Raw genomic sequence first — 15,480 nt, 5'->3', positions numbered from 1 at the left:
TTTAGTCCTTGATACAAGCATTGAAAGAACTATGCATTTTATGTATTTTATAATAATAAATTTAATGATTTGTATAACTAGTAAGTACGTATTCTTAGGCGCTAACATTAAGAGAAAACCTTTATATATATATATATATATAAACAATCAATATTGGATATAAAAGTCCATGATCATGTTCAGCGAATGATAAATGTCTAAAAGTCAGTTATATTCAATGTAATAGTCAATGTTAATATTCAGTAAATAATGTATGATCTATATCTTATAATAATATATTAAGCAGATTTTTAACTTGTTTTGTTTTCAAACTTGTCCAAAGTATTACACATACAAATGGGTGTAGGTAGTTCATTCCAGATTTTTGATTCAGCAAAACATGTTGAGAGTGATCGATTTCACAGCTCATGAAAAGGCGGATCCCAGCCAAAACTTTAGGGGGGGGGGGGGGGGAGCTAATTGAGTTTCTTCCGTCAACACGGAAAATAATAAAAAAGCATCTAATTCTTCAGTTTTGTTTTTTTCTGCTGCAGATGGGCTAAAGCCTCCCCTTTGCTCCCCCCGGATCTGCCCTTGTCAGTCTCCCCAAACTACTCAAACCCAAACTTAAGTCCGGGAACTAATAATAAATAGATAACAATAATAGTAGTAGATTCTATTTAGTGATCGGGTGTTCTTCGTTTTTATTCATTGTTTTATAAACTATTACAGGGCTAGTCGGCATTGATCTCCATATTTATCTGCGCTTAGTTTTAATACTAATGATCTTACGTTAGTTCTAATAATATCTTGGTAGATTGTTGACCTGTCATAATTTGAAAAGATAAATGTAATCGCACACCGTAGCACCTCTTTTGCATAAAAGCTTAAAGTTAATCAGCCATGTATTCTCCAGAGCTTTCACTGGAAGCCTTATGGTAACTGATCAATTATAACATATTTGGTTGTATTCTTGATTATCGAATGCAGTTCATACGAGGAAATCTGTGGAAACAGATTAAAATAGCTTCACTATTTCAGAGTACTTTTATAAACCAAAGAGTGCTTTTGAAAATACAAAACGCTCTGCCAAGCTAACTACGTGTCATGCATCAGATCAGAGACAAAACATCGTAATAGATTATGAAGATTTTGGACAAATGGATCGAAATTGAAGATATTGAAGATATACAAAAAATAGAGTATTTTTTCTTTCTTTTTTTTGCATTGTCAATTTATTTTCGATTGCTTGGGAGTGACGGCGGGAGTGTTGGCAGAATATTATGGAATTATTTTTATACAAAGTGAACGCATTATATGATGGTCAAATCAGAAAGGAAAGGATAACGCTATCAAACTTTTTCATTAATTTATTTGGCTGAATTTTTTTTCTCTTACGCAATGTGAATTATAGTCTGACAATGACGAGTCCTTGGCGTGATCGTGTCCGTGTTTATGCCGTGTTTTGTGTAGTTTTGCCCAAACTCCACCTTTCTTGCAATCCGAACAGTTTTTTTATTCGAGTGAAACGAGAATTTGACAATCGTAGCAAGCGAGAGACGAAGTCGCGAGTGGTCGACTTGTCTTTCATGCAGGAAATTCAATTTGCGTTTCCAACCATGACGGAATTTAATACCTGGAGAGGTTTACTTGTGAATTCAATGCATACCACTATCTAAGCTTGTGCGTGATCTTAGCCTTGCCGAAATCTTATTGGAGGAGCTAAGAGGGATCACTTGTGAATTCAATGCATACCAATATCTAAACTTGTGCGTGATGTTAGCCTTGCTCGGAAATCTTATGGGAGGAGCTAAGAGGTTTACTTGTGAATATATAGAGGCTAGGCGCTCCGGGTTTGGTTCAAAACAATGATGCCATTATGTTATTGCTTTCCAGAGCCTTCACTCAAAATATTTGGTGCTTGACCGCTCAACCAAATTAAATTGACGAAGTTGGCCATTGCGACATCGTATGCCAGACATTATATGTATTTTTGTCGAGTAAAAAGGCCCAAGCTTCTCGATTTGCACAAGGAAACTTACTTCCAGGTAAGAAATCCATTTATTAGTGATAGTTTAGTTTGAATATCAAAGTTCAAATGGTTTAGATTTTGCTCGAGATGAGATAACATCGTGTATTTCCTTCTTGATGTTGTGTGTTTTCACTTCTAGAATACCGAAGAAAACCAACCAAGTCATTTGGTTGGAGGTGCTAATATTAAACTGAACATCTTGAAGTGAAGGTAAGGTGTGATTGCGGTCTCGCTGGATTTAGTCCTTGATACAAGCATTGAAAGAACCATGTCATTTGTAAATTTTCTTCGAACATGTTAAGATTGATTTCTCAGCTGAGACTCCGCAGCCAAAGGTCAGATTAAGATTTTTGCGAACGAAAAACGTAGAAAAACCCTCGAACACAGAAAAGAATACGAACAAACAAGAAACTTCCTAAAAAGAATAAAAGTGCTAGTCTTACGAAAATATTAATGACGCAAAAAAATCCCCGATTTTCTATTCTTAAATAGGTTATAATATTCACCAATAAACAATAATTGGTTGGAAAAAGAAACTTTCCCCGTCTGAATTCTACTTCCGAAAATTGTTAAAAGCTCGTCCGCCATTCCTATGAGCAGCGATTTTTTAATTTATGTGTGACGTCATATGCTCAACTGGCATCCTTAAAAACCTTGGTTCTTTTATTGACAGCAATTTCTCTATGGTTTCGCATGTAAACAACGTATGTAAATGTGCATTCTATCATTTATATAACATATCGCGTATCAGAAAATATCTAAGTCGAGATACATTAGAAACACTTGTGCATGCTTTCGTTACAAGCCGGCTCGATCACTACAATGCCTTATTATATGGCCTGCTGAAGTCTCACCTTCACAAGCTCAACGTGTTCAGAATGCAGCCGCAAGACTGGTACTTCGTGTTTCAAAGTTCTGCCACATCTATCCCTGCATTGGAACTACACTGGTTACCATTAAATTCCGTGTTGACTTCAAGATTTTTTTGCTCACATACAAAGCTATTCATGGACTTGCTCCCAAGTATATATGTGATCTTATAACTGTCAAGTCAAAGTCAAAATGCAGCCTGAGATCGAATAATAAGTTACTATTACAGCACCCAACAGTTAAGACTTTTTCAACTCTGGGAGATTGCTGCACCCAAACTATGGAACTCACTACCTTGCAAACTAAGGGCTTTGACTCACTTCAAAAAGGAATTAAAAACTTATTTATTTGCTTTTGCTTGAATTTCGGAATTATATGTCTACCAATACTATTTATTTATTTATTTTTCTCTTAATCAACCACGAGTAGGTTTAACATTAACATTAAGTAGTTTATATAGGGTTTTCTATTTAAATATTATTATTATTTATTATCGTTTCATAATTTTCTTATTAGTAGTTTTTGATTTTTAATAGATGTTTAATTTCATAGGCTATAGTTTCTTTAAATGTAATATATAGATTTTAGTAGCGCATTTGAAAATGTATGTTGAATTTGCGCTTTATAAATGAATTTATTATTATTATTATTATTATTATTATTATTATTAATATTATTATTATTATTTATCCACACTGACTCTACAGCATTCTGTGTAAGAAGGCATGACTTGGTTTAAGACTTGTTTTTTAAATCAAAAATAGTCGAAATTTGGTTGCAATTACACATTGTGAAAAGCCGGGAATTTTGAAGAGTGGCGCATATGACGTCACTTCCTTCGAATCACTGAAATTTGCCAGGAACGCAATCGCTTAAGGTGTTTCATTACAGTTTCGTGATCACCAAACAGAACTTTTTCAACCGTTGCGTTGACAATGTTCTGTTTTCTGGATCGTTTTAGAATTTATACCAGTTGTTGCTCTTGGTTTGAAGAAGGGATGCACTGATAGTTGTCAAGAATACATTAGCATAAACTTATGAACCGCGAAAAGAGACTGCAGAGTTCTTGCCTTAAAAATATTAGAATGAATCAACCGACATGAGCTTTTGCAGGTACCAAGAGTAACAACTGGTATACATTCTAAAATGATCCAGCAAACAGAACATTGTCAACGCAACGATTGAAAAAAATATGTTTGGTGATCACGAATCTGTATCAAAACACCTTAATGGCGGACTCAAAAGGCTAAACTTTACCGGCTAAATACAACATCTTCCCAGTCTCGTATCGAAAAAGAATGTGGACAGTAAGCTATATTATTTAGCTAGTTTTATATGGCACAATTTCCAGGGATAGTGTCATTTTCGTAGGCGACTAGCACTTTAAATATACCACAACGAGACAAAGAAAAGGAAACAAATTCATTAAAGAATGGTAGGAACTTGTGGATAAATTGAATCACCGTCAAAAGCTTTGTGGAACTGACGTTTCGGACGTTAGTCCTTCGTCGGAGTAAGTGAATTAAAGAATACATCTATTAAATATTTATAAAATGAAATAAATTAATGGCAGTTAACAGTGGCATATCTACTGCTGAGTAGCTTTTAATCCACTTAAATTCAGTGAATTTACAAGGATGGAAATCCGAAGAATAGGAGAAAGACCCTCAAAGCGCCTAGCACAGGAGAAAATGTACAAACAACCTACTCAAACCGAAACCGTGGTATGTGACGTCAAGCCATGTCGCGTGGTCAAATGACTCACAACACAAGCCTCACATATCGTACCAAGTTTCGTTACTGTCAGAGCATTTGTTGTAATGACTATAGGCCAAAATCGGCATTTTTTGGTTTGTAAATAAGTCCCGTGGTATGTGACGTCAAGCCATGTCACGTGGTCAAATGACTCACAACACAACCCTCACTTATCGTACCAAGTTTCGTTACCAGAGCATTTACTGTAATGACAATTGGCGAACATCGGGGATGTTTTGTTCGCAAGTCACGTGATATATGACGACACGCCATGTCACGTGGTCAGATGACTGACAACACAAGTTTCACCCATCGTACTAAGTATCGTTACCATAGCATTCATTGTATGAGTGTTCGCAAAAATCGGCGAAAATGTTTTGTTCGTAAGTGATATATGATGACACGTCATGTCACGTGGTCTGATGATTGACAACACAAGTCTTACCAATGCTACCAAGTTTCGTTACCATAGCATGCTTCGTTCCCGAGTTATGGTCAAGGGGCCAGGAGATGCGTTTGGGGCCAGGAGATGCGTGCTAACCTTTACTTGGAGCAGAAAGTGAAGGGTAACACTGCGTGACAAAACATCCCAAATGACCAGTAAATCTTCTGTTCTTTCGCTAACCAGTAGTTAGTGTGTTTCGAGGCTACGAAACCTAAGAAACCATAAGAGGTGAATGTATAGGCCAACAGATAGTATGAGGGTACGAAACCTAAGAAACCATAACAGGCGAATGTATAGGCCAACACATAGTATGAGGGTACGAAACCTAAGAAACCATAAGAGGCGAATGTATAGGCCAACAGATAGTATGAGGGTACGAAACCTAAGAAACCATAACAGGCGAATGTATAGGCCAACACATAGTATGAGGGTACGAAAGCTACGAAACCATAACAGGCGAATGTATAGGCCAACACATAGTATGAGGGTACGAAACCTAAGAAACCATAACAGGCGAATGTATAGGCCAACACATAGTATGAGGGTACGAAACCTAAGAAACCATTAGAGGCGAATGTATAGGCCAACACATAGTATGAGGGTACGAAACCTAAGAAACCATTAGAGGCGAATGTATAGGCCAACACATAGTATGAGGGTACGAAACCTAAGAAACCATAAGAGGCGAATGTATAGGCCAACACATAGTATGAGGGTACGAAACCTACGAAACCATAAGAGGCGAATGTATAGGCCAACACATAGTATGAGGGTACGAAACCTAAGAAACCATAACAGGCGAATGTATAGGCCAACACATAGTATGAGGGTACGAAACCTAAGAAACCATAACAGGCGAATGTATAGGCCAACACATAGTATGAGGGTACGAAACCTACGAAACCATAACAGGCGAATGTATAGGCCAACACATAGTATGAGGGTACGAAACCTAAGAAACCATAACAGGCGAATGTATAGGCCAACACATAGTATGAGGGTACGAAAGCTACGAAACCATAACAGGCGAATGTATAGGCCAACACATAGTATGAGGGTACGAAACCTAAGAAACCATAACAGGCGAATGTATAGGCCAACACATAGTATGAGGGTACGAAACCTAAGAAACCATAACAGGCGAATGTATAGGCCAACAGATAGTATGAGAGTACGAAACCTAAGAAACCATAACAGGCGAATGTATAGGCCAACACATAGTATGAGAGTACGAAACCTAAGAAACCATAACAGGCGAATGTATAGGCCAACACATAGTATGAGGGTACGAAACCTAAGAAACCATTAGAGGCGAATGTATAGGCCAACAGATAGTATGAGGGTACGAAACCTAAGAAACCATAAAGAGGTGAATGTATAGGCCAACACATACTATGAGGGTACGAAACCTAAGAAACCATAACAGGCGAATGTATAGGCCAACACATAGTATGAGGGTACGAAACCTAAGAAACCATAACAGGCGAATGTATAGGCCAACACATAGTATGAGGGTACGAAACCTAAGAAACCATAACAGGCGAATGTATAGGCCAACAGATAGTATGAGGGTACGAAACCTAAGAAACCATAACAGGCGAATGTATAGGCCAACACATAGTATGTGGGTACGAAACCTAAGAAACCATAACAGGCGAATGTATAGGCCAACACATAGTATGAGGGTACGAAACCTAAGAAACCATTAGAGGCGAATGTATAGGCCAACACATAGTATGAGGGTACGAAACCTAAGAAACCATAAGAGGTGAATGTATAGGCCAACACATAGTATGAGGGTACGACACCTAAGAAACCATAACAGGCGAATGTATAGGCCAACAGATAGTATGAGGGTACGAAACCTAAGAAACCATAACAGGCGAATGTATAGGCCAACACATAGTATGAGGGTACGAAACCTAAGAAACCATAAGAGACGAATGTATAGGCCAACACATAGTATGAGGGTACGAAACCTAAGAAACCATAAGAGGCGAATGTATAGGCCAACACATAGTATGAGGGTACGAAACCTAAGAAACCATAACAGGCGAATGTATAGGCCAACAGATAGTATGAGAGTACGAAACCTAAGAAACCATAACAGGCGAATGTATAGGCCAACAGATAGTATGAGAGTACGAAACCTAAGAAACCATAACAGGCGAATGTATAGGCCAACACATAGTATGAGGGTACGAAACCTAAGAAACCATTAGAGGCGAATGTATAGGCCAACAGATAGTATGAGGGTACGAAACCTAAGAAACCATAAGAGGCGAATGTATAGGCCAACACATAGTATGAGGGTACGAAACCTAAGAAACCATAACAGGCGAATGTATAGGCCAACACATAGTATGAGGGTACGAAACCTAAGAAACCATAACAGGCGAATGTATAGGCCAACACATAGTATGAGGGTACGAAACCTAAGAAACCATAACAGGCGAATGTATAGGCCAACACATAGTATGAGGGTACGAAACCTAAGAAACCATAACAGGCGAATGTATAGGCCAACACATAGTATGAGGGTACGAAACCTAAGAAACCATAACAGGCGAATGTATAGGCCAACACATAGTATGAGGGTACGAAACCTAAGAAACCATTAGAGGCGAATGTATAGGCCAACACATAGTATGAGGGTACGAAACCTAAGAAACCATAACAGGCGAATGTATAGGCCAACAATAGTATGAGGGTACGAAACCTAAGAAACCATAAGAGGCGAATGTATAGGCCAACACATAGTATGAGGGTACGAAACCTAAGAAACCATAAGAGGCGAATGTATAGGCAAACAGATAGTATGAGGGTACGAAACCTAAGAAACCATAACAGGCGAATGTATAGGCCAACAGATAGTATGAGGGTACGAAACCTAAGAAACCATAAGAGGTGAATGTATAGGCCAACACATAGTATGAGGGTATGAAACCTAAGAAACCATAACAGGCGAATGTATAGGCCAACACATAGTATGAGGGTACGAAACCTAAGAAACCATAACAGGCGAATGTATAGGCCAACAGATAGTATGAGGGTACGAAACCTAAGAAACCATAACAGGCGAATGTATAGGCCAACACATAGTATGAGGGTACGAAACCTAAGAAACCATTAGAGGTGAATGTATAGGCCAACACATAGTATGAGGGTACGAAACCTAAGAAACCATAACAGGCGAATGTATAGGCCAACAGATAGTATGAGGGTACGAAACCTAAGAAACCATAACAGGCGAATGTATAGGCCAACACATAGTATGAGGGTACGAAACCTAAGAAACCATAACAGGCGAATGTATAGGCCAACAGATAGTATGAGGGTACGAAAGCTACGAAACCATTAGAGGCGAATGTATAGGCCAACAGATAGTATGAGCTTATAAAATCGCAAAAATACGGCTCTAAATTTTGACAAATTCCTATGAATTATATACCAAAATGTTCAGGAAAGCCCAGGGTTTTCAAATCCACTTCTGTTTTATTGACAGGTTCTGTTTTATTTCAAGGAGAGACGATTTTCTAGCTTGACCCCGGTTATGTCATGCATTTTCTCTTGTAAAATACATCCAATAGCGTATATTAAACTCAAAAAGTAAGGTGTTTTTTTTTCAATAGAATTCAATCTAAACCCTATAATACAATCCGTGAATAGTTGAATTAACTGAATCCACTTCTGTTTGTTTGCCTAGATAGTCATTATTTTGAAAAAGGTCCAAAAACCGTGTTTTTGAAACATAATTTGTATGGGCTCACATGAGGGGGCGTGAGCTTGAAATCGTAGCTGACCAAATGTTAACAGATTTTTTCTGATGTTAAACGATAGAAAGCAATAGGTTTAGCATAATTTAGCAGTATTTAGTGGTATTTTCCTTCCACACTCTTTGTACTCTATGAAACTTTTTGTGTGTACTCAATTGTACAGGTCGACACATGTTACAACACAACTGTTATGTGTAACAGTTGTAGAGGTGGACACGTGTCATTCATTAGGATTCGCATATATACATTTTGTAATTCTAGTATTGAGTTCAGTTATCACGAGTTATCAAAGAGTATTCATCTAGGTTAGTTAATCGTATTGTAATCATCATGGCGTATTAAAATGTAGAGTATTACACTCGGTGTGTGTTACCCCTAGTCACAGGGACACATCACTGGCATATGCTTTGCAGTGTTACGACTGTTACCGTGCCGCCAGCTGTTTACAGTCATACGAAAACTGCTCTAACAACCAGTTGTGTGTAACAGTTGTAGAGAGTTGTAGATCCGTTACAAAACGAAACTGATTACATACAGGACAAGGAAAGTCTCTTATTTTCGAAATAGCAATGACATAAAAGGAAATTCTTAACGAGCTAGTGGGCTTGGGTGCTCTTTCAGGTCAAACGGAGTTTAAAAGGCTGTTAATTAGACAAGTAGTGGTAAAGATGAAACAAGTGAAATACAGTTAATAGCGCTTTTTCAGGTTTTCTTCCGATCATTTACTCTCGTATGAAGACGCCTCAAAATTTTTCGTCCACAGGACCATTTTCGACATCGTTTAATTTTCGATTGTTTTAAATTTGTCTAAATGTAAGTGCATTTGTTCAGTTGATATATTTAATGTATGTATACAATTATGATATTTAAGAAGAAACTACAATGGAGTGATTATAAAAAGAATTTCGCATAAATTGTCCTTGGTTGATTCGTACTTGGTTATTTGTTGACTGGGATTCTATTGTTATTGCAGATGGCCGCAGCACACGAGTATTCCACAGAAGAACTTAACTATTTCAGGATTTGCAACGTCACCACTCGAATCATTGCTGAAGGACTACGAGTAGTCTTCAAGCTATTATGGGACACTCATTACCAGGCGACACACGGCCCGTGGCAAGATACGGCTAAGAATGGCATTGATTTGTACAGCATGGAATCTTCGAAAAGTTGTAAGAGAAATTCACGAGAACTTTTAATTTTGAGAAATGGCAATAGACTTGAATGGGACTGTACCAGTCTTTTTGTTGCCATTCTCTATTCAGATAGTATTGGCAAGGGTCTCGATCCCGTTGTTAAGAAAGCCGTGGATGATTTACGTCGGTTCCGTAATAAAGTCTTTGCTCATTTGTCTGATGGAAAGTTAAGAGAAATGGACTTTGAAACCTCTATCCAAAAGGTAATAGATGCTTTTATCGCCCTAAAACTAGACACTGCTGATATAGAGGCAATCAAAAACCAGAAAACATTTCCTACAGAGGAACTACGTCTCACTCAGCAACAGTTAGAAAAGGAGAAAAAACGTAACGAGGAACCACGATCGTTTTGTGTTTTGCCACCCAAACCATCCCACGAAGTTATCGACCGTTCAAGCGAAGTGGATGTGATACTACAAAAGATGAAAGAGTTGAGAAGCACAAAAATAAATGAAATAACTGTTGTTTATCTGTCTGGGAATCCTGGCTGTGGCAAAAGTGAAATAGCAAGACAGATAGGTGAGAAGGTTTTCGATGATGTTCCCGATGACGCCACAGATCAAGTAAAATTTGTGTTCGCCCTTAACGCATCCAGTACAGACACATTAATACAATCATATATTGAATTTGCAATTACTTTAAACTGCGATGAGAAATCTACTACGATTATTGGAACATCAAAAGATCTTTCTCCGGAAGACAAACTTATTCATCTTAAAACTCTTGTAGCTCCCAAACTGCGAATGTATTCTTCATGGCTCTTGATCTTGGATAACGTCACAGACGTTAAATCAGTCTTCAGATTCTTGCCAAAGGCGGGAGAGAAGACGGAGGGCAATGGTCAGATACTTTTTACCACACAAGACAGTCAATCCATTGGTGCCAATAATTCGTACACTTACCATTTATCCCTTAGTCGCGGTATGAAACCTGATGAAGCGGTAAAAACACTTTCTGAAATATCGGGTGTTGCTTCAAATAAAGAGTGCATTTTACGAGTTGCGAAGGCTTTAGATTTCCAGCCACTAGCACTAGCGTGTGCAGCAACTTACATGACGCGTGTAAGTGATATAACCTCAATCTCATGGGAAGAATATTTACAGAAGATTCAACAAGGCAAGCGAGAAGCGACTGAAGGGGAATATAAAAGAATTAGTGTAACTTACCCTCAATCGATGACTGCAGCAGTGAAGCTGTCCTTAGAAAAAGAAATGGCTGCAAACATGGTTATGATGCATGCTTTTCAGTTCTTGTCTGCGTTAGGCCCTCAGCGGATACCCTTGGAATATGTCGTACAATATGTAACACGTTGCATGACAGGTCATGACGAAGATCTCGTGGCCGCCACTGTCTTTTCATCTTCACTTATTCTTAATTATTCCCAAGACCAGTCAAAAGAGATTGGTATACATCAAGTTGTACATAGCTGTCTGCAAGATATTGTTCTACACAAGAGCAAAAAAGAAGAATTTCATTTCTTGGTAAACGTAATTAATGCTTTTTCAGCACTTTTAAACGCCTTTGATGGAGACAACGTCAATCACATTAAAACAACAAAATTTGTAGTAGTGCATTTTATGCACTTCTCAAAACATTTAACCAATTTTACAACGGAATCTTTATCTCCAATAAAACAGAAAACGAATTTTGAACAAAAACAAAACGAGTACGTAAGCTACTTCTCAGCCGCCGGAGACGTCTGCCAAACCCACGCTAAGCATGAAGCTGCGATAACATTGTTTAAAACAGTACTAATGATCAAAGAATTTTATCATCATTGTAATCATCCAACACTTGCTCCTACATTGACTAATCTTGGATTGACCCTCTGTAGTCTGGGCAAGCATGAAGAAGCGCAGAAATATCTCAAAAGAGCATTGACTATTCAAGAGAACGCGCATGATAAAAATCTTCCAACACTTGCTACTGCATTGAATAATCTAGGAACAAACCTCAGTCATCTCAGCAAGTATGATGAAGCGCAGAAATATCTCAAGAGAGCATTGGCTATTCAAGAGATGGAGTACGGTCAAAATCATCCAAAACTTGCTACTACATTGAGTAATCTAGGATCGGACCTCCGTACACTGGGCAAACATGAAAAAGCGCAGAAATGTCTCGAGAGAGCATTGACTATTCAAGACATAGAGTATGGTCAAAATCATCCAAAACTTGCTACTACATTGAATAATCTAGGATCGAACCTCCATGAACTGGGCAAGCTTGAAGAAGCGCAGAAATGTTACGAGAGAGCATTGACTATTCAAGAAATGGCATATGATCAAACTAATCCGACACTTGCTACTACATTGAATAATTTAGGATCGAACCTCATTGGTCTGGGCAAGCATGAAGAAGCGCAGAAACATCTCAAAAGAGCATTGGCTATTGATGAGAAGGCGTACGGTCAAAATCATCCAAAACTTGCTACTACATTGAATAATTTAGGAACGAACCTCATTCATCTGGGCAAGCGTGAAGAAGCGCAGAAATGTCTCGAAAGAGCATTGACTATTCAAGAGAAGTCGTTCGGTCAAAATCATCCAAAAATTGCTTCTATATTGAATAATCTAGGATCGAACCTCATTTTTCTGGGCAAGCATGAAGAAGCGCAGAAACGTCTCGAAAGAGCATTGACTATTCAAGAAGAAACATATGATCAAAATCATCCAAAACTTGCTACTACATTGAATTATCTAGGATTGAACCTCCATCGTCTGAGCAAGGATGAAGAAGCGCAGAGATGTTACGAGAGAGCATTGGCTATTCAAGAGATGTCGTATGATGAAAATCATCCAACACTTGCTCGTATATTGTATAGTCTAGGATTGCACCTCCGTAAACTGGGCAAGCATGAAGAAGCGCAGAAATGTCTCGAGAGATTATTGACTATTCAAGAGAAGTCGTATGATCAAAATCATCCAACACTTGCTACTATATTGAGTACTCTAGGATCGAACCTCCATGATCTGGGCAAGCATGAAGAAGCGCAACAATGTCTCAAAAGAGCATTGACTATTCAAGAGATGGCGTATGATCAAAATCATCCAACACTTGCTCCTATATTGAGTACTCTAGGATCGAACCTCCATGATCTGGGCAAGCATGAAGAAGCGCAACAATGTCTCAAAAGAGCATTGACTATTCAAGAGATGGCGTATGATCAAAATCATCCAACACTTGCTCCTATATTGAGTACTCTAGGATCGAACCTCCATGATCTGGGCAAGCATGAAGAAGCGCAACAATGTCTCAAAAGAGCATTGACTATTCAAGAGATGGCGTACGGTCAAAATCATCCAAATCTTGTTACTACATTGAGTAATCTAGGATCGGACCTCCGTACACTGGGCAAACATGAAGAAGCGCAGAACTGTTTCGACAGAGCTTTGACTATTCAAGAGATGGCGTATGATCAAAATCATCCAGCACTTGCTTCTACATTGAATAATCTAGGATCCAGCCTCATTGATCTGGGCAAGCATAAAGAAGCGCAGAAATGTCTCGAGAGAGCATTGGCTATTGAAGAGATGGCGTATAATCAAAATCATCCACAACTTGCTACTACATTGAATAATCTAGGATCGAACCTCCATGAACTGGGCAAGCTTGAAGAAGCGCAGAAATGTTACGAGAGAGCATTGACTATTCAAGAAATGGCATATGATCAAACTAATCCGACACTTGCTCCTACATTGAATAATTTAGGATCGAACCTCATTGGTCTGGGCAAGCATGAAGAAGCGCAGAAACATCTCAAAAGAGCATTGACTATACAAGAGAAGGCGTATGATCAAAATCATGCAGCACTTGTTACTACATTGAATAATCTAGGATCGAACCTCATTTTTCTGGGCAAGCATGAAGAAGCGCAGAAATGTCTCAAAAGAGCATTGACTATTGGAGAGATGGCGTACGGTCAAAATCATCCAAAACTTGCTACTACATTGAATTATCTAGGATTGAACCTCCATCGTCTAAGCAAGGATGAAGAAGCGCAGAAATGTTACGAGAGAGCATTGACTATTCAAGAGAAGGCGTATGATAAAAATCATCCAACACTTGCTCCTATATTGTATAGTCTAGGATTGCATCTCCGTAAACTGGGCAAGCATGAAGAAGCGCAGAAATGTCTCGAGAGATTATTGACTATTCAAGAGAAGTCGTATGATCAAAATCATCCAACACTTGCTACTATATTGATTACTCTAGGATCGAACCTCCATGATCTGGGCAAGCATGAAGAAGCGCAACAATGTCTCAAAAGAGCATTGACTATTCAAGAGATGGCGTACGGTCAAAATCATCCAACACTTGCTACTACATTGATTCATCTAGCATTGATGCTCAGTGATCTCGGCAAGGATGAAGAAGCGCAGAATTGTTTCGACAGAGCTTCGACTATTCAAGAGATGGCGTATGATCAAAATCATCCAACACTTGCGCTACATTGAATAATCTAGGAAGCGAACCTCATGGGTCTGGGCTATTAAAGACATTGCGTAAGATCAAAATCATTAATAACTTGCTGATGCATGCATTGAATGATCCTCTGATTCATAGATCTAGTAAGAGTAAACTCATACTCGAATACAGCATCTTAAAGTTTATTCGTTGCCAAGAAACTATAAACAATCCGAATGACACTCATGGTTCCAGAGATTCATAGATCTAGTAAGAGTAAACTCATACTCGAATACAGCATCTTAAAGTTTATTCGTTGCCAAGAAACTATAAACAATCCGAATGACACTCATGGTTCCAGAGATTCATAGATCTAGTAAGAGTAAACTCATACTCGAATACAGCATCTTATAGTTTATTCGTTGCCAAGAAACTATAAACAATCCGAATGACAGTCATGGTTCCAGAGATTCATAGATCTAGTAAGAGTAAACTCATACTCGAATACAGCATCTTAAAGTTTATTCGTTGCCAAGAAACTATAAACAATCCGAATGACACTCATGGTTCCAGAGATTCATAGATCTAGTAAGAGTAAACTCATACTCGAATACAGCATCTTAAAGTTTATTCGTTGCCAAGAAACTATAAACAATCCGAATGACACTCATGGTTCCAGAGATTCATTGATCTAGTAAGAGTAAACTCATACTCGAATACAGCATCTTATAGTTTATTCGTTGCCAAGAAACTATAAACAATCCGAATGACAGTCATGGTTCCAGAGATTCATAGATCTAGTAAGAGTAAACTCATACTCGAATACAGCATCTTATAGTTTATTCGTTGCCAAGAAACTATAAAGAATTAAAATAAAGCTTATGATTCCTCTGATTCATAGATCTAGTAACAGAAAACTCAAATCACCTTATTTGACGAAAATCATGTCATTAACGAAGCCAAGTCCGTTGCTGAATGCTTTAATGAATATTTTTGCAATGCAATTAAGCAAGACACCCAAGA

At 38.3% G+C, this 15,480-nt stretch overlaps 1 protein-coding gene across 5 annotated transcripts in view; it reads left to right on the top strand.

Moving 5' to 3' along the window:
- Positions 1-15,219, top strand: part of LOC116287758 (uncharacterized) — a 92,475-nt gene extending 77,256 nt beyond the window's left edge. For 4 of the 5 annotated variants that reach the window (XM_089027346.1, XM_089027345.1, XM_089027348.1 and 1 more), the window contains one exon: positions 9,831-15,219. In XM_089027346.1, coding sequence (XP_088883472.1) covers positions 9,831-14,507 — 4,677 coding nt within the window. In that variant the 3' untranslated portion in view covers positions 14,508-15,219. Of the gene's footprint in view, positions 1-1,875; positions 2,028-2,150; positions 2,222-9,830 lie in introns of all 5 variants that reach the window. The other variant, XM_089027349.1, reaches the window with a different exon arrangement.
- Positions 15,220-15,480: the final 261 nt, after the last annotated feature.

This window comes from Actinia tenebrosa, unplaced genomic scaffold, assembly GCF_029948245.1.
Source record: "Actinia tenebrosa isolate PJP-AT-01 unplaced genomic scaffold, QUT_ActTen_1.0 PGA_scaffold11__36_contigs__length_13525064, whole genome shotgun sequence".
Classification (NCBI taxonomy): Eukaryota; Metazoa; Cnidaria; class Anthozoa; order Actiniaria; family Actiniidae; genus Actinia; species Actinia tenebrosa.
Note: the sequence above shows the minus strand (reverse complement) of the source record. Positions and strands in the feature narration are given on the sequence as shown.